Genomic DNA, 19,217 nt, shown 5'->3' with positions numbered 1-19,217 from the left:
ACTGACTGATGTGGGGCACAGAAGGCCTGTCCCCTTGTCAAATGATGAAACCAATTTTGGATATAATTTGTTCTCTAGAGCACCGCCCCCACTGCCACTCCACCCAGAATTAGGCCGCAGCCAGTCTCCAGTTTTGACCACATCTTTACTTAGCTTTCTCCCACCTCATCCTGTTCCCTTCCTTCATTTCTCTGGAGGCACTCCCCAATAAACCACTTGAACCAGAATCACTTTCTCGGGCTCTGCTTATAGGGGAGAAAGGGAGGAGAGAAGGGCAGGAGGGAGATTTACAAGTCAAAGCATTTTCTTTTTTTAATTAAAAACATTTTTTTTCAACGTTTATTTATTTTTGAGAGACAGAGAGCGACAGGGCACGAGCAGGGGAGGGGCGGAGAGAGAGGGAGACACAAAATCCAAAGCAGGCTCCAGGCTCCGTCCGAGCTGTCAGCGCAAAGCCCAACGAGGGGCTCAAACTCATGAACCCATGAACCGTGAGATCATGACCCGAGCCAAAGTCAGACGCTTAACCGACTGAGCCACCTACGGGCCCCTCTTTTTTTTTTTTTTTCTTAATGTTTACTTATTTTTGAGACAGAGAGAGAGAAAGACAGAGTGTGAGTGGGGGAGGAGCAGAGAGAGAAGGAGACACAGAATCTGAAGCAGGCTCCAGGCTCTGAGCGGTCAGCATAGAGCCTGATGCAGGGCTCGAACCCACGCACCATGAGATCATGACCTGAGTTGAAGTCGAACGCTTAACTGACTGAGTCACCCAGGTGACTCAAATCAAAGGCCCCAAATCAAAGTATTTTCAATGACAGTAGCAGATACCTTTGTTCATAAAAATCCTCTGTCCCCACCTCTGGAATGTTCACTGGCTTCTTCACTGAAGCTATTCTCATTGGTCTCTCTCCTCCTCACTCCTTCTTTTCCAGGTTCCCCAAAGCAGCTCCAAATGATTCTTGCTATTTCATGTAGCAATCCAGTGTGCCTCGGTTCGATTCCAAACTCACGTCCAGGCCCACCTTGGTAAATCAAAGCCATTCAGAAACTCAGTTGAATAAAAGGGGGCTTCATTCAAGGACACTGTGGCTGTAAATTGCAATCATTTATATTCCTCCATTACACATGTGATCCTGTATAAGAAGCATAAACACAATGCTTGATATACTGCACTCAATGCATGGCATGTGTGCTCATTGGCCAATGTTTCCTAAATGCCTATGATCATTCACTGCATTCCAGGCCATTTAGAATAAAATTTTGACCCTGGCTTATAAGGCCCTACGTGATCTGAACCCTTCCGGCTCCTCTGGCCTTCTTGCCTATGGCTCCCTTCTCACTTTCCAGTCACATGGCCGGGCCCTCTTTCTATTTCTTGAATGTGGGTGGCAAGGTCTTCCTTGCCTCAGGGCCTTTATACTGGTTGGTTCCTAGCCAAGTTCTTCCCGTCTTCTCCTGGCTGACTCCTACTCATCCTGAAGTCTCAACTCAAATGTTTCCTTCTCAGAGAGGTTGCTGTGGCCTCTCAAATTAAAGGAGGCCCCCTCCTATTAATTTCCGCCCTGGCATTGTGATGTAGTTTTCCGTTTTTGGCATTTATCACAGTGATTAGTAAGTTTATTTATGTGCTTGCTTGTTTGTCTTTTCATTTGTTCCTTCCATTGCATCTAAACCTCACGATGGCTGGGCGTGTCTTGTTCGTCTTTGCATTCTCCGCGGCTAGTTCAATGTTTGCCCAGTTCTTAGTTGAGCGCCGCTCAACACGAGTTTGCTGAAGGCGCCAAGCAGCAAACCATGCGAAGGTCGCCCTGACATGCCTGCCTCAGACTCCCCGCTGGTCTCCTGGCCTTAGATCATCACCCTCGATTCTGCTTCCAGGGTGATCTTTCCCCTGGCTGCTGCACTCTAACGCGCTTTCCACCGCTCACGCACCATGCCTCCGCGTGATCGCTAGTTACAGATGGGCAGTTCGGACCTTGGAGACTACAACCCCCACAACGCCCTGCGGGCCCGCGCCACATGATTGGCTGAACCTCCGGCGGCGGCCAATAGGACGGGGCTTTGTTGGCTTGTGCCGCAGCAGCCCGAGTCCCGGGAAGCGCGGGGCGCATAGGGAGCCAGAGCCTGGCGTCCGTCTGGTTGCTCTGGAGCCGAGTCGCGTGGCCGCCTGCCGGCTCGCCTCTTGCCATGGGGAGCACCGAGAGCAGCGAGGCCCGCAGGGTGTCCTTCGGAATGGACGAAGAGGAGCGGGTCCGGGTGCTGCAGGGCATCCGGGTGAGCGGGCCGCCGGCGGGCGCGAAGAGCGAGCGCGGCCTGGGCCGGGTGGGCGTGGAGGGCGCGGGCCAGCCTGAGGGGAGGTTCGGGCCCGAGATTGGGCGGGCGCGCCTCGCTCATTGAGCCCTCCCAACGCCCTGGTGGCGAGCATCTCTCCCTCCGCCGTGTACGTGAGGGACCCGAGGCTCGGGGGATGCCCGGTGTCCGCCATCTGGGCAGTGGCCGCCTTCAGGCTTCACTACCCTGGCATCGGGGGAGAAAGCGGAGAATGGGGAGAGGTGGGGAGGCCACATTCCAGCTCCGGTTGAGTTGTTGCAGACCTGCATTTGTTTCCCTGCACCCCAGTGCACACGTCGTGTTACATGTACGTGGGATGCTTCCAGTCCAGGACAACGCAACTGCCTCTTCACTGAGGCTCTCGGATTCTCGACACCGCAGCCGAAGGAGCAGTTTAAAAGTTGTGAATCAGATCATATGCCCTTCCCCTTGCTTAATCCTCTCCAGTGGATGTCTAGCGCATTTAAGATGAAGAGGAACCACTTTACCTTGTTTTACAAAGCGGTTCTGCTGACCCGTGTGCCCGCATCTCACCCAGTTGCCTCCTTCCCACCTCCCGTCTATTTACTGGCTTCCTGACTGCAAGATGTTGGCTTGTTCCAAGCATAGGACCTCTGCATTTGCTGTTTTCTGCCCTCTGTCTTTTCCTAGATGAGGCTCTTATCATACTGTCACAGTTTGAGAATCATCTGAGTATCCTTAGGTGACCGGTCAATCTAAAGTAGCTTCCCACCCACACTATCAACACATTTTTTTTTTTTTTTTCATAGAAGAATCACCATTGGGAACCTCTATTGATAGTTAACTTGTTTATTGTGTTTCCCACCACAGCGAAAGCTCCTTGAGGCCAAGGCTCTTGTCCTTTTCAAGACTCTATCCCCAGAACTTAGAGGAATAATAAAAGCAGCTCACATTTGAGTTCTTAGTGGGGACCATGGATTCCTCTGAATCCTTTACAGGCAACCTCTCATATAATTTTCAACAGCCCCGTGGGAGAGGTAGAATTCTAGTTGCCAATAAGGACAAGTAAGGCACTGAGAGGTGAAGTAACTTACCCAAGGTCACCTAGATGACAAGAGGGAGAGCTGGGATTGATGGAGGCCAACTCCAAGCCCTGTTGACTGAATGCTGCAGTTCATACACCTGTGCCTGGCACATAGTGGGTGGTTTGTAAACCATTGTTGAGTGGTTCAATGGATAAGACCAGTGAAATAGCAACCACGTTGAAATAGAATGCACAGATAGGGGTGTAGGTGAATTAGTTAAATTACAGAGTAACTCAGAAAAAGACCTCAGGAAGTCTGATTTCTGAGCAGATGCTCATTAGCGGTGTGCCCTTGGGTGAACAACTTATTATTTGAATCTCAATCCCTGTGTTTTTAGAAAAATCAGGGGAGGGTGTGTAATCCTAGGTACTGTCTAAGATATGTGTGTGTAAGTGCTTAGAAACAGTAGTGTTTTGTGGGGGTCTCTATTCTTAGTCTAGGATAGTACTTAGCACATTTGGTGCTTGCTAGGCCTTATCTAGTCTTGACCCGGCTCTTGATGAGGACAAAACGGGGAGGAGTTGGCTCCTGTTTGAAGGTTGAGAGGCAGGAGCCTGAATTGGAATTTAGAAAAACATCCTTGGCTGTATTTGGGTGCTCTCTCACCTTTGTCACCTGGTATTCTGTGTTTGGGAATGTTGGAAAATTAGGTCAAAGTCAGGTCTTCTAAGATTCAAGGAAGTTGAGTTCCTCTAAGTTGACAGGATCATTTTTGGGGGGGCGGTATGATATCAGACTAGTACATTTTACATCTAGTTCCCTTAGTTCTGCAAAGTGTAAGTTCTCTTTAAAGATGGAGAATCAGGCTTAGGGCTGTTCAAACTTTGAGGTATTATCTGAGTGACTGATGGGACTTTAGTCCAGATCTTTTGGGTGCAAGAAACAGCCTTTTCTCACTACTCCAAGCTCCCTCCCCCAGTGATATGCAAGGCAGCCTGAAAATTGTGCGACACAACCTCTACCTGTTCCGACAGGTACTGGCACCCCACTTAGTTCTCCTAGAGACTGTTAAAATTAGAGGGAGGTTTGGTGACTGACTGTAAACTCATCAGAATAAATGACTTGCCTAGAGGCACACAGTGGGGTGCATGGCCCCATCAAATGAGAGCCTCCTTCCTTCCTTCCTTCCTTCCTTCCTTCCTTCCTTCCTTCCACTTGTGTGCCTGGTTTGGGAGAGGGAGATTTGAGAAAGGAGGTGATGGCAATGAAGTGTTTTGTTGTGGGGGCTTTTTCTACTAACAGAGTTACTTGAGAGTTGGGGAGTCCACCTTGTCCTTAAGCAGGCAAGTAAAAAATCAGCAGAGATCATTGGATGAACCAAATGAGAAGTTAGTTTAAGTAGAAGGTAGGTGCCGAAGAAGAGTATCTGCCCCAGGTCCTTCAGAGAAAGTTAAATATTCTTAAAGACTACTTGTATTTAATCCCCAGGCCCTGATCTTGGAAAGTACTCAAGTTCCCTTAAGATTCAGTGCTAGGGCCTTGCTCCTTTGCACATTTATTTGCATAAATTTACATATTGAGTTCAAGCCCTAATTCCACGGAAGGTAAGAGAAATTTAATTAATGCAAAATGCTGCAATTATATGCAACTCCAGTTTTCAGAGCAGGCATGTGTGAAATACATAAAGATCTCATTTTAGCCAGTATATTTAACCTTATCCTCCAATGAGAGAAGGTTCACACATGACAATAATGTCTTGTGTGTGCTCACTTCTCTGCCCCATGGAAGCAGCCGTATTTGGTAACTCAGCTGAAGTTGGTTGCTTTTCAACGTCTAGACTCCACTGTTCTCCAGCCTTTTCCCTTTCCAGCTGCTTGGCTGCCTGCTACTCTTCCCAGCTCACTTCCTGGCCGGCTGCATGATAGCTGTGTCCCCAGACCCATCACACTGTCTTGGCTACATCACATTTGCCATCATTCCTTGCTTTTGTGAGGCAAGTCTGGACCACTGCCGAGGGGAGGACCAAGGAGGATGTAGAAGAGGCACAAGAAACAGTCCCCAAACATGCCCCTGCCAGAGAAGCCATACGCCTGAACACTGTACCTGTAGCCACAATTTATCCGTCACCTCAGCAAATGCTTACTGCACACAGGCCCAAGCACTGGGCCTGGCCTTGCAGAGGCCATCAGGGACAAAGCATAAGGTCCTTACCCTCACGGAGACCTCAGCCCAATGTCAGAACAGACCAAGAAAGGAAAAAAGAGGCAAAGGAAGAAAAGGCTGCAAGTACTCTGAAGAAAACAAAAGTGTGCAGAGTAACGGGGATCCTTGCTTGCAGTGGGATGGCGGACACTGCCGCTCTGAGTGGGGGACGCTGGAGATGTGCCCGAGCCAGCCATGAGAAGCATGCAATCTGTGCTGTGTTTTCTGAGCACTAGCTCAGATATCCCCCTCCTGCTGACCTTGTGAGCTGTTGTCCACATCTCAGACGTGACATAGGTTCAAGGAGGCCAAGTAACCCAAGGGCGCAGCTAGTTAGGGGTAGAGTTGGAGGCTCATTCCAGCTCCACACGCCATGTGCTTGGCCAGCCACAGAGGGGTCGGGATGTTGAAAGCTGGCCAGGCACTGAGGCTAGACAGGTGATGGGTCCTGAATCGCCAGGGAGGGCTTGTCCGTGTGTTACCTTGGAGGCAACACTGCAGGTCTCTAATCAAGAGTGGTGCTTTGGAAAGATGTTCTCTGATGATGGTGGTTTTTCTTCTCTGTTTTTAAAATCATATTTTTGAGATGTCTTTTACATGTGAAATTCACCCATTTGAATGATTTTTAGCAGACTTATGGAGTTGAGCAACTGTCACCACAGTCAGATTTTAGAACATTTATTCTCAAGACCTAAAAAGATCGTTTGTGCCTATTTGCAGTCCGTCCCCACTCCCACGCCCCGCCCCAGGTAACCATTAATCCTTCTGTTGCTCTGAGTTTGCTTTTTCTGGACATTTCATATGAATGCACTCAGATCTTTGACGTCTGGCTTCTTTCACTGAGCACAATGTTTTTGGTGTCAGTTTGTTGATGTAGCATACATCAGCAGCTTGTTCCTTTTTATTGCCGAGTAGTATCTCATTGCCTGGCTGTCCTGCATTTTGTTCATCCAGTCACTAGTTGGCGGACATTTGAATTGCTTCCGGTTCTTTATATTATGAATAATGTTGTGAACATTTGCATACAACTTTTTTTTTTTTTTGGTGGACCTATATTTTCATTTTTCTTGCATAGATACCTAAGGGTAGAGTTGCTGGGTCATTCTGCTTATGAATTCAGTGAGTTGTTAGGTTTCACTTTTTAAGAAACTGTCAAATTGTTTTCTGAAGCGGCTGTACCGTTTTACATTCCTGCTGGCAGTAGATGAGGGTTCCGTCTTCTCGACATCCTCACCAACACTTACTGTTTGTTTTCTTGATTGTAGCAATTCTAGTGGGTATGAAATGGTATTTCACTGTGGCTTGAATTTACATGTGGCATGAATTTCACTGTGGCATGAATTTACATGCAAGTATCTAATCGTGTTGAACATCTTTTCATGGGCTTATTTGCCATCCATAAATTTTCTTTGGTGAAATATGTATTCGGATCTTTTGCCCACTTTTACTAGGGTTGTTTGTCTTTTTATTATGAGCTACACGATTTTTTAATGCTGGATATGAGTCTTTTTTTTTTAATTTTTATTTTTTAGCGTTTATTTATTTTTGAGACAGAAAGAGACAGAGCACGAACGGGGGAGGGTCAGAGAGAGGGAGACACAGAATCTGAAACAGGCTCCAGGCTCTGAGCTGTCAGCACAGAGCCCGACGCGAGGCTTGAACTCACGGACCGTGAAATCATGACCTGAGCCGAAGTTGGCTGTTTAACCAACTGAGCCACCCAGGTGCCCCTGGATATGAATCTTTTATCGTATTACAAATTGCAAATATTTTCTCCCAACGTGTGGCTTGTCTTTTCATTTTCTTATTGGTGTCTTTTTTGAAGTGCAAACCTTGTAATTTTGATGAAGTTTAATTTATCAGTTTTTTCTTTTATTGGTTGTGCTTCATATCTTAGAAATCTTTGCGTAACCCAAGGTTATGGATTTTTTTTTCTATATTTCTGAGAGTTTTATAGTTTTGGCTTTTATATTTAGTTCTATGATTCATTTTGTGTTAATTTTTATATGTTAATGAGGTAAGGCTTTAAATCGGAGGTTGGCAAAGTTTTTCTGTAAATGACCAGTTAGTAAATACTTTCTGTTTTGCTCACCAGAAGGTCTCTATCACTTCTACTCAACTCTGCCATTATAGGGTTAAAGAAGCCACAGTCAGTGTACAAACAAATGAGTGTGGCTATGTCCTAATAAAACTTTACTTATAAAAGTGTTGGGTTAGATTTGGCTCAAGCACTAGAGTTCACTGAACCCTAATCTAAAGGCCATCTTTTTTTTGCATGAAATATCCAATTTTTCTAAACATCATTTGTTGAAAAGACTATCCTTTCCCCCTTGAATTACCTTGGGACCTTCGTGAATATCAATTGACCATAAACATAAGGGTTTATTTCTGGTTTCCCAATTCTGTTGAGAGTTCCATTGATCTATATGCTATATGTCTATCTTTATGCTACGACAACATTGTCATGATCATTGTAGCTTCGTAGTAAGTTTCAAAATTGGGAAATATAATTTTTTTTTTTTTGAGATTGGTTTGGCTATTCTGAGTCTGTTGCATTTCCACATACATTTTAGGATCAGTTGGTAACTTCTGTAAAAAAAAAACTCTTAGGATTTTGATGGAGTTTGTGTTGAATCTAGATTACTTTGGGGGAGAATTGCCATTCTATTTTAATGTTTATTCTTGAGAGAGAGAGAGAAAAGCAGAGTGTGAGTGGGGAAGAGGCAGAGAGAGATGGAGACACAAAATTTGAAGCAGGCTCCAGGCTCTGAGCTGTCAGAACAGAGTCCGTGAGGTCAAACCCATGAGCCGTGAGATCGTGACCTGAGTTGAAGTCAGATGCCCAACCAACCGAGCCACCCAGGTGCCCCAACAATCATCATTTCAACAACATGGAATCCTCCAATATGTGAATATGAAGTCTCTATTTATTTAGATTAAAAAATTTTTTTTCAGCAATGTTTTATACTTTTAATGAACAAATCTTATGTTTCTTTTCTTAAGTTTATTCCCAAGTATTTTTTCTTTTTGATACTAAAATGAATATAATTGTTTTTCTTCTTTTTCTTTTTTTTCTTTTTTTTTTTGAGAGAGAGAGAGAGAGAGAGAGAGAGAGAGAGAGAGAATGCCATGAGGGGCAGAGAGAGGGAGACAGAAAGAGAAGAGAAGAGAAAGAGAGAGAAGCAGGGCTTACCCAAGGCTCATGTTTTACCTGAAGTGGGGCTTGTGCTCACCTGAAGCGGGGCTTGTGCTTACCTGATGTGGGACTTGAACTCATGAACTGTGAGATCATGACCTGAGCCGAAGTCAGATACTTAATGGCTGAGCCACCCAGATGCCTGAATGTAATTGTTTTTTTAATTTAACTTTTGGAATTGTTTTCTTAATTTAACTTTTGGATTCCTCATTGCTAGTATGTAGAAATTCAATTGATTTTTGTATGTTGATCCTGTATCCTGCAACCTTGCTGAACTCATTTATCCAAGTAGTTTTTTTCTGTGGATTCCTTATGATTTTATATTGATAGGGTGATGCTGACTGTAAATAAGGAAAATTTTACTTCTTCCTTTCTAGTCTGATGCCCTTTCTTTAATTTTCTTGCTTTATTGCATTGGCTAGAACCTCCAATACAGTATTGAATAGAAGTGGTGACAGTGAATGCTCTTGCCCTGCTCCTGTACTTAGATAGAAAACATTCCGTCTTCCACCATTAACTATGTTAGCAGTAGGTTTTTCATTGTTGCCTTTTCTAAGATTGATATTTTTAAATAATCTTGGTCACCTCTTCCTCTCTGTTATTATATCCTGTTTGTTGTTTGTAGGCTCTTGGAGTGCAAAGACTTTTATTTATTTCAGTGTCTGGCTCATTTGTGTGTGCGTGTTGGATTGCACGCTTGGATTAATGAACTGATGGTACTTTTAGCCAAGCTGGCGATCTTTGGCAGCTGCACTTGAGAATTTTACCCTTCTGCTTGTTATGGTTCCAGCTTTAACACAGACTTGTTCCATTTGTATGCAGCAGACTTCCTTTTCACCTTGGTATTGCCCCGTGATATGTTTCTTGAGTCTCAGCATGAATGTTGATGCTGCATATCATACATCCTTCGTCTTAGTTGGCTGCTTAGAGGCAGCGTGGTGAACCAACTGTCTCAGGAAGCCCTGGCCTGGAGCTCTGACACTCAGAGCAGTAAGTCTCTCTCCTTATATGCAAGACGGACCTGTTAGTGTTGGTGTCTGGAAAGGGTTGGATCATAAATCCTCTCCGGTCTTTCCCAGCCTCTGTACTCTATCTGGCTGACCATTTGGGGGATTGTAGTTGATGGGGCCACAACAGAAAATGCCAACGTGGCAAGTCAGGACATAGACGGCTGAGTTCTCCACTGTTTTCTGTGAGCAGTATATGGGTCTGGATGTCAAGCGCGTGTCGTGTGCCAGTCCCCGGGCTGGGTGCTCTGCCAGGTGTTACTCTTTTTGATGCGTCCCCAACATCACGTCTGACACGCGGTGAGGTGGAGCCAACTCCTCAGGGAAGCAGAGCACTTACCATTTCTCTGTCTTTCCCCCTGTCAGCTGCTGAGGAGCAGAGGACCATCTGAAAGACAGAAGACTCGGGTAGTGCGTGCCCTCCATTCACCTGGCTCCAGGGTACCCGAACTCATTATGGTCAAGGACAGTAAAGGGCTGGACACACAACCACGCTGTACTTTAGGGGCAGACTTAGCAACTTTCAGGGGTTTCTTGAACGTTCTTCAAGTTTTCTTTTAAGAGTACTGTGGTGTAACCAGGAATGAAATGTAAATAGTGTAAGAGTTAAGGTGATTTCTGTTTTACCTTGTCTGACTTTTGAATATAACCCCTGTATAAGACGAAATTCCCCCCTAATTCTCCCTAACTGTGTCACAGTATGATGTGGAAGATCTTTCTCCATAAAAGTAAAATCTATAAAGTCATGTAAATATAAGGATAGTTGTTAACTCTAACTCTTACTAAGTTCATCTTGGGTCACCTCCCTCATTGGGGAGGTAAAGCCGCTGCACTAGAAGCATCTTTGATCCTTCAGGTTTCCAGTCTACCTTTTCCACCTCTTGGTGGGGGGTCCCTGCTCGCTGTGCTGCAGCAGCTCTGGTTTCCAGATCAAACCTGCCGCCTCTGCTGTTTCTCTGCGGCTGGTGGAGGCTTCAGAATGTTTCCTAGTTCAGCTTTCTTTCCCTTCTGCACCCTGGCCATTCTCTTTCATCCTCATTCACGAGCTGTTGACTTTTGGATTCTAAACATCTAACCCAGAGCTGTCCCGTTGTATGTTTCATGGGTGCATGTAATTCACTATATCTGCCAGAACCCACCTGCGTCCCCTCCTCTGCTTCCCTCGAAATCGCTCTTGTTTGTTAAGCTTTGGATGGCTCCAGCCAGCCAGCTCCTCCACCAGAAAGCTGGACCCCACATCCCTTTGTTCTCTATGTTTAATGACAGATCTTGCGTTTTCCCTTCTAACCATTTCTCTGTTTTTGCTTTTGTCCTAGCTAACTCCCCATTCTGTTTTCCCTTGACCATCTGATAAATTGTTCTTTCTCCCTATAGACGTGTCTCCCACAAACCTCTCTCTCCTAGTACCGGCAGGGTAATTAAAAAGAAAACAACACAAATTTTACTTATCATCAGGCAAATGATGATAAAATTCAGGCAGTTCCAAAGGAGGCACATCGGGGAAAAGTTCATCTCCTTTCCACTTGTTTCATCCGTCCTGCACTCTGGGGCAGTGCCCCTTACTGGCTGGTTGTGTCAGTGATTGTGCAGAGTTAAAGCTAATTGTGTCATTCCCTTTGGTTAAAGGCAGATTCCTGGGCCTGGCTCACGGGGGCTGTCTGCTATTGCCTTTTCTGCCTCTGAACATGTTGGTAGGGAGGACACCTGCTCTTCTGTACTCTGAGCTGCCTGTGACTCTGTTCCCCTCTGTCTGCAGTATTTTCTTTCCCTGTGACTGGCTAAACTCTTTGTCATTCTCAGGACCAGTTCAAGTGTCACCTTCTGAAAGGCACCCTCTGATGTCACGCCCTCACCCTGGGTCGTCCTTGTCCTGGGTCTTGCAGACTGTGCTCACCTCCCAGTGCTTCCTGTGTGGGCAGAGATGATCTCTTCCTTGCTTACTCCCTTCCTGCCCTGTGAGTAGGAGCCACATCTGTTTGTCTTTCTGTCCCCAGTATTTAGCCCAGAGCCGTTTTTTTTTTTTTTTGCCCCAAACCACGAGTCCAGAAACTTTGTGGAATTAATTGATTCGAATTGATTGCCAACATTTAAAGCTCGGAGGCTTTACATAAATTCAATTTTTAGCTCTTTGGGGGACAACTGGAAAGTCTGGTCCACATTCCCACATGGCAATAACTTTCCTCGAGTTACGAGGTAGCTGCCCTCTCTGAGGGGCATGTGCTCTCACCGCTGTCCCCACCATGTTGTCCTTGCACTGTGTTTTTTTCCTACTAGGCCCATTCTACTAATTCTGTCACTTGCCTCACACCTGTGGGCATTTGTGTTTGCCACGCTCAGTGGAGGAGGTCTCCGAGGGCTCTTCTTGTTCTGACATTCTGGGATTTAAATCTGTGGTGAGCAGCCGGTGGATCTAATTTCAGCTCATAGAAAACTGAAAGAGTAGTGAACAGAATCTCCAAGGCAACAGCCTTAGGCAAGGAGACAAATCTTTTTAGAACCACAAGATTGGGCAGTGCCTTCAAGGGGCTTGGGGAATTTGGGCATCAGGAGCCACGGACAGACCCAACTACCTGCAAGCTCATTCTTCTGGAAACTTCCCCAGGTGCTCAGCCTGACTGGAGAAGCCCTAGGCCCAGCTTGGAGAGAGCAGTGAGCCCCAGTTTATCTCCTGGCACCTAGTGCGTCCTCAGAAAATGTTGCAGCGAGCGGCCTCGACCATGGCTGTGCAGGCCTAGTGGCTGCTGAGTCACCAGAGAACTCGGGCAAGCCGCTTCTCTGCACCACACCTTGTCCGTTCTTCCGTGAGCAGGATGCCGCCTCTTCTCATAAATGAGCCGGTGCCGTGAACTCATTTGAACATCAGAGCATTTGCTAATGCAAAGAATAATGCTTAGGAAGCTGCCTCCGCATTGCTACTTCTAGATGTGTCTGGATGAGTAACACGTTAAGCCTAACAAAGTGCTAATTTTTCATATTGACATTCTCCTAATTTAAGTAGGCTGTGTGTTTTATGAGTACATATAAGCTCTCCCTCCCACCCCCTATCCAGGGGCTCCATAAAGCATCATCAATGGGGGAAATGTGACCTGCAAATTATTTTTATTTTTCTTGAATTGGCCATTCTGCCACCCCACAGTGGCTCTCAGTTACTGCTTTCCCTTGTGCAGGTGGCCAGGGTTCAGATCCAAGTCCTGGCCTGAGCACTTAGTGCTTAAGACTTTCTGCCATCTTGGGTGAGTTGTTTCACCTCCCTGACTCCAGTGTCTTCTTCTGTAAAATGGGAATGCACTTAGCTTGGGGCCTGGCCTGTGGAGCTCGCTCAGGGAATATTAGGTAGGCTGTTTTTCTCATTATCTTGGAATAGGACCCCCTGTCCTAGGTCGGAAGTTCCTCTGCCCCAACCGTGAGCTTTGTTGCCCCCTTCTGGAGTGTGGAGGTGTTACGCTTGCTCTCTGGTCAACCCCGTGGCACTCTGATGCCAGGGAGTCCCTAATATCTTTCTTTACATGCAACCTCTCGCAGTGTCCTGTGTAGTCGGTTTACTTGCCTGGGAACAGAGCTGCCTGAATGGATTTAGAGCACCACATACTTGCAGAGCAGTTCTCGGCCCAGCGATGGTGCCTCCTCTCCAGCGAGCCGGGTCTGGGCCTTGCTGTCATCTTTCCCTCGTTTTTCCTTTAAGGCTTCTTGCAAGATGCGTCTTATTTTTAAATGCCAACTGTTCATAGTTTCTCCTGCATCCTTTCAGGCTTTTCCCAAGCCTCCATAGACAAGCCCGCTCTTTCCCTTTTTATAGCACAAATGAGAACATACTGCCTATACCACTTTGTAAATTGCTTTTTTCACTTGCCCTGTGCACGCATTCAGATGCCAGGTCTCCAGTTATTTCGCTTGCGTGGAGTCTTTTGCCATCACATCCTCCCCAACTCCTGCAGAGGTACACTTCCCAGCCCTCCTACTCCGGACGTGCACTGTTGTGGCAGCGACCCTGCCTTTGGCCCTCTGTGACCTCTGCCCTTCTTGCAGCTTTGCCAGGGTATTCTGTGTGAAGAGAAGATCGCGACTGAGGCCCTGCTTGGAAAGTGTCAGCGGCTCCCAGTTGATGGCAGAATAAATACCATTCTCCTCTTGTCGTTCAAGGCCCTCCTGGTGGCAGGGAGCCCACCAGCCCTCCATGTCTTACTTTCTTCATGGACCTGCGCTCGGTGAGGCCGAACCTTGGACTTCTCCTGCTGTGCCTTCCTTGTACCCTTCCTCTTTGGAACACCTCTTGACCCCCCACCCTTCTCCGCGTCCTCTTTTTTCTTTTCAGGCCCGTCTCAGGCGCTCTCTCTTCCAGCTGACACTTAGGCTCCTTTGGGAGAGCTCCTGGGCGTGCTGGCTCAGGCCTCTCACTGATAGCCGGCACCTTGTGTTCTCTGTGCCAGTGCGTCTTACCCACTCTGTCTGACCGTCAGCTCTTTGTGTACAAAGTTCTCGGCTGTTATCTCTTGACATACTCCATCGGAGTAGCTTGGTGTTGTGGACCTGGGCCTTTGATAGATATTTCTTTAGTTCCGTGTTTAACAAATATTTGAGCTGGGCACTTTCTGGGCGCGGGAGATACAGCGAGGGTGATACAGCAGACTCCCTGCTCCCATGGAACTTGTCTTCTGGTGGGAGCAATGGCAAGCAGGTGGTCACGTGTGTTAGGTCTCGTGGGTCGCTGTTCTTCCATCAGAAATGGGCAGTACCTACATGTGTTTGGTAAAGCAGCACCCTTCTCCCTGGCCTTTCAGCTGTGAGGTGGCCACCTGACTTACAGACCTGTGTGGTTTGAGAAAGAAGCCTCCCGCCCCCTCTTTGGGAACCGGCCTAGAAATTCAGCGCTTTGGGGTGAAGGACGTGGTTTGGTTGCCGTCAGGGAGTGGTGATGGTTGGACAGCGCAGTCTGGGTGCCCGGCCCCGTGTGTTAGGACAGAGTGGTGAGGTGTCCGTGCATGCTTGCCTTCTCGGGCTCCCGGTTGTCCCCGGAGACTTGGGCAGGCATCAGGCAAATGTGCCCCTTTGGAGGCGGCACGGGTCTCCTCCCCTGAGTCCCTGCGTCACTCTAGGCCGAGGCCAGGTCCAGATTGGAGCCACCAGTTGTGCGCTGGAGGGTGCTTTAAAAAGAATCTGCCCGACTTTTGTACAGATGATGGAAGAGGAGGGAAGAAACCTGGTCAAGGTCACAAAGCTGCACGTGGAACACAGAACACTCAGTTTGTAGTACGCGGCAGATGTTAACCATTGTTACTGTTATCGATTAGCTCATGCATTTTTGCACACTCAGTAAGTGCCTCGTATGGGTGGTAATTAATATTTGTGTACTGCTTTGCAGTTTCCCATAATAGCTGATATTGTTTGTTTACTCTGTGCCAACTGCTTGGTGTAGATTGCTTCATTTAATCTGCACAACAGCCCCGCAGTCTGTACCACTAATTATTTCCATCTCACAGATGAAGAAACTGATTTAGAGGTAAGAAGTCCCCTACCCAAGGTCACGCAGTGAGTAAGCAGCTTGATGGGATTCAAACGCAGGCCTGCCTGACCACGAAGCCCTGAACTCCTGAGCTGTATCGCAGTCAGTCCAGGCTCAAGGGACCCCCGTTTTGTGGGTGAGAGATGTGATGCTCAGAGAAGCCAAAGAACTGGGCAGGTCCAGGCCACACAGCAGAGCGCAGGTAGCACTCCCGTGTCCCTGCACTGCTCTGGGCGTGGCCCTCTGTCTCCTGACCACACAGGACCCTGTCTGGCCCCCTCGGATGGCACAGTGACCAGTGGGCCTCTGGCACCAGAGCTCCCAGACCCGTCTGGCTCCAGAGGCCCCCATTCTGGTTCTGTTGGTACAGGGAGCCTTGCCCAGATGGTGTTTATTCTCGCATGACTACTGTGTGTATATGTATATTTGTTGATTAAAATATTACTTGCTGTATTTTGTAGCAACATTAAAAAATATTACAAATCTCCTACTGCCAACAAGAAGCTTGCCAATGTTTTCCTTAACCCCTTACTCACCAAGTAGTGTGGTTCAGTGGATGCCCCCCAGGCTGGGATGAAGAAATCGGAGCCCATGAGTCACCTGTGTAGAACCCCACCATAGCTTCCTTGGTCCTTGAGTCATATTTGGGCTTCTCACGTCGCTCTGCCGGGGCTTGTGGTCTTGCCTTTGCCTGCCGCCTTGGCCTGGTCATCTGGTCCCACTCTCCTCACACGCTGGCCTTCTGTTAGGCACTTGGACATGCCAGGCTCTGTTCTTGTCAGAGGCTTTGCACTTACTCGCGTCTCTGCTTGGCACCAGATCGTTTTCTCCAGGATCTCAACATGTACATGTGGTCAGGCCTCCTCATTTGGGGCGGGAGTTTTAACATTATTGTCTTCGCCTCTGAGGGGCCATCGCCTGTGCCTGTGGCTTCCTGTGCTGCCCCCCGTGCCCCCATCACTGTGATTCTGTATTTTATTCATTCCTAGCACTTGTCTCCTGACGTGCTGTGCTGATCTTTAAGACACAGGTTTTTAACATCTGTGGGATAGGGTGTCCTGTAATAGGTGGAATGTTCATTTCCTTAGTGTTTTTTTTTTTTTTTTCTTTCTTGAGGTTATTTGAAAAGCAGTGTGATTTACAGTTGATGGAGTCTTAGGTTGGATGAAATAGGATATGTGAAATTGTCTGTTTACTTCTTTATTGTCTCTCACTTCCCATGAGAATGTAAGCTCCACGAATCAGGGGGCATGTCTCTTTGACTGCCGTTTCATTGCTGTTTCTTCTCACCCACGGCTTCCAGAACACTGCTATCACCCAGTGAGTGCTTCATAAGCAGATACTTGAGGAAGGAAACTGGACTGTAGTTACGGTGCCCTCGGCCAGGCTGCTTCCTCTGGTCCCCACGTGGCTGCTCTACTGTGGTCTTCTGTGTGTGTGTGCAGGGCATGCTCTTGCTGGTCACGTGACCCTTTTCCACAGCAAGGATTGGGGCCTTACCTGCTGTGGCTGCCTCTTTCATGCGCATCATGCATGCCATTGATGCCTCACCCACACCCGTGTAGATTCTAGGACCACTCAGTGCTCTCGCACGCCCTGTCCCTCAGAGGACTGGGGCCTCTCGCAGGGTCCGCTTGCAGAAGCAGGGGTGAGGGGAGCGATGCCCCGTGGTGTGCTGGTAAAAGTTCCGCGATCAGATCTCTACCCAAGAAAGGACCCTGCTATGTAGTATTTGCCAGTTTCTGTGGTGGACAGACTCCCCAGTCGTGGCCAGTTTCAAGCTCCTGTCATGAAGTCAACCAGCTTGCAAAATTCCTGGAAATTTAAAACTCAGCTCTCATGAGCTGGTTCCAGCGCACCACCCAAACCTTTCCGTGCAGCCTGTGTTCGCTGTTGAGTACCAGCTCCGTGTCCCCGCCTCCTGGAAGAACACTGCACCTCAGCTCTGCTGTCACCTCACACCCCACCTGGTGTCCCACCTTGGCCCTCTGCGCAGCTGCTTTGCGCAAGAAATGGGCAGGCTGCACTGGAGAACTGCCCCTTCGCCTTCCAGCGTATTGACTCATCTCGGGCCTTTGTCGCCGTGGCCGTAACGAAGTGAGCCAAAAGATCCTAAGGGCTCTTTCCGTTTTCTCGTCTGGGATTTTGTATCCACATCCCAGCTCATTTGCTGCTCTTTCAAAATACCCTATTCTTGATTTCCTTGTTTCTGGTATTCTCAAGTTTTCCCACTAACTACAGATCAGAACTCCTTCTTCTTAACTGCGCTCTCCTCTGTTCTTCCCGAGGCAGCACCAGGCAAAGCCTTTCATTCCATGCCACCGCTGCTGCTGCTGCTGCTGCTGCTGCTGCTGCTGCTGCTGGTGCCACAGGCCCTTGTCACTTCATGACCAAGGGCCCGCTCCACGCTCCCAAGGGCTCCCTATAGCACTGCAATTCATCCTCTAAAAACACAGCCTGTGTTCCTTCCTGGCCCCCAAACTTTCAGCCACGCCCTGCAATTGTTGGAGCCCCTCTGTCTGACTTCGAAGCTCCTCTCAGTACCAGCCTCATCCAAGTCCTCCTTTATAGCCCACACCTTCCACAATGAGCTTACTGCTGCAGGCACACTGGTCTCTGTCTGTGCCTCTTCTCTCCGCACCGCACCCTGCACTGTGTGAGGTACCCCCTGCCCCCCAATACACGGTAGCTTCTGTCCTGTCAAATCCTGCTCCCACCCCTCAGGAACCAGCACAGGTACACCTTCCCTGGGATAACCTGCTTTTGCTGAGTGACATCCTGTCTACACTGCTCATTTTTGTCTTTGGTTCTCTCTTTTTCTTTATAACAGCTTTATTGAGATACGGTTCACATACCATACAACTCATCCATTAAAAAACTTTTTTTTAATGTTTATTTTTCAGAGACAGAGACAGAGAGAGAGAGAGAGCAGAGGAGGGGCAGATAGAGAGGGAGACACAGAATCCAAAGCAGGCTCCAGGCTCCAAGCTATTAGCACAGAGCCTGACGCGGGTCTCGAACTCATGAACTGTGAGATCATGACCTGAGCTGAAGTCGGACTCTTAACTGACTGAGCCACCCAGGCACCCCAGCAACTCACCCATTTAAAGTGCACACTTCAGTGGTTTTTAGAATTTTCATAGGTGTGTGTAACTATCATAATAGTTTTTAGAACATTTTAATCAGCCCCTCCCCCATCTCTTACCTTCTAGCTATCAGTCCTCACTTGTCCTGTTCCTTCAAGCTGAAGGCAACCACTAATCTACTTTTTATCTTTAGAAATTTGCCTATTCTAGACATTTCAAAGAAGTGGAATTATGCAATATGTTGCTTTGTGTGTCTGGCTTATTTCCCTTAGTGTAATGGTTTCAGGTTTCATGCATTTTGTAGTGAGTATCAGTATTTCATTCCTTTTTACGGCCAAATAATGTTCCCTTGATGGATGGACTACATTTTACTTTTCCATTCATCAGTTGAAGCACATTTGGGTTCTTTCCACTTCTTGGTTCTTATGGATAATGCTGACAAGAATGTTCATGTACAAATTTTTGTGGGGATATATATTTTCACTTCTCCTGAGTAGATGCCTAGGAATGGAACTGCTGGATCATATACCAATTCTCTGTTTAACCTTTTGATGAACTTCCAGACTATTTTCCACAGTGGCTGTGGAACTTTATATTGCCATGAGCAGTGTACGAGGGTTCTGATGTCTCCATATCTTTGGAATACTTGTTATCTGACTTAAAATTTTTTTTTAATGTTTATTTATTTTTGAGAGAGACAGAGTAGGAGTGGGGGAGGGTCAGAGAGAGAGGGAGACACAGAATCTGAAGCAGGCTCCAGGCCCTGAGCTGTCGGCACAGAGCCCATCATGGGGCTCAAACCCATGAACTGCAAGATCATGACCTGAGCCAAAGTTGGACATTTAACTGATTGAGCCAGGCACCCCTCTGACTTTTTGATTATAGCCTTCCTAGTGGGTATGAAGTGGT

General features: G+C 47.4%; 1 protein-coding gene across 11 annotated transcripts in view; it reads left to right on the top strand.

Annotated features, from left to right (window-relative positions):
- The first annotated feature begins 1,903 nt into the window (after positions 1 to 1,903).
- CHCHD6 (coiled-coil-helix-coiled-coil-helix domain containing 6) overlaps positions 1,904 to 19,217 on the top strand; it is a 251,285-nt gene continuing 233,971 nt past the window's right edge. For 2 of the 11 annotated variants that reach the window (XM_047850163.1, XM_047850162.1), the window contains exon 1: positions 1,916 to 2,274. In XM_047850163.1, the coding sequence (XP_047706119.1) occupies positions 2,188 to 2,274 (87 nt within the window). In that variant the 5' untranslated portion in view covers positions 1,916 to 2,187. Of the gene's footprint in view, positions 2,275 to 19,217 lie in introns of all 11 variants that reach the window. The other 9 variants (XM_047850157.1, XM_047850160.1, XR_007150377.1 and 6 more) reach the window with 9 other exon arrangements.

Source organism: Prionailurus viverrinus, chromosome A2, assembly GCF_022837055.1.
Source record: "Prionailurus viverrinus isolate Anna chromosome A2, UM_Priviv_1.0, whole genome shotgun sequence".
Lineage (NCBI taxonomy): Eukaryota > Metazoa > Chordata > Mammalia > Carnivora > Felidae > Prionailurus > Prionailurus viverrinus.
This window is presented reverse-complemented; position numbering and strand designations above follow the sequence as displayed.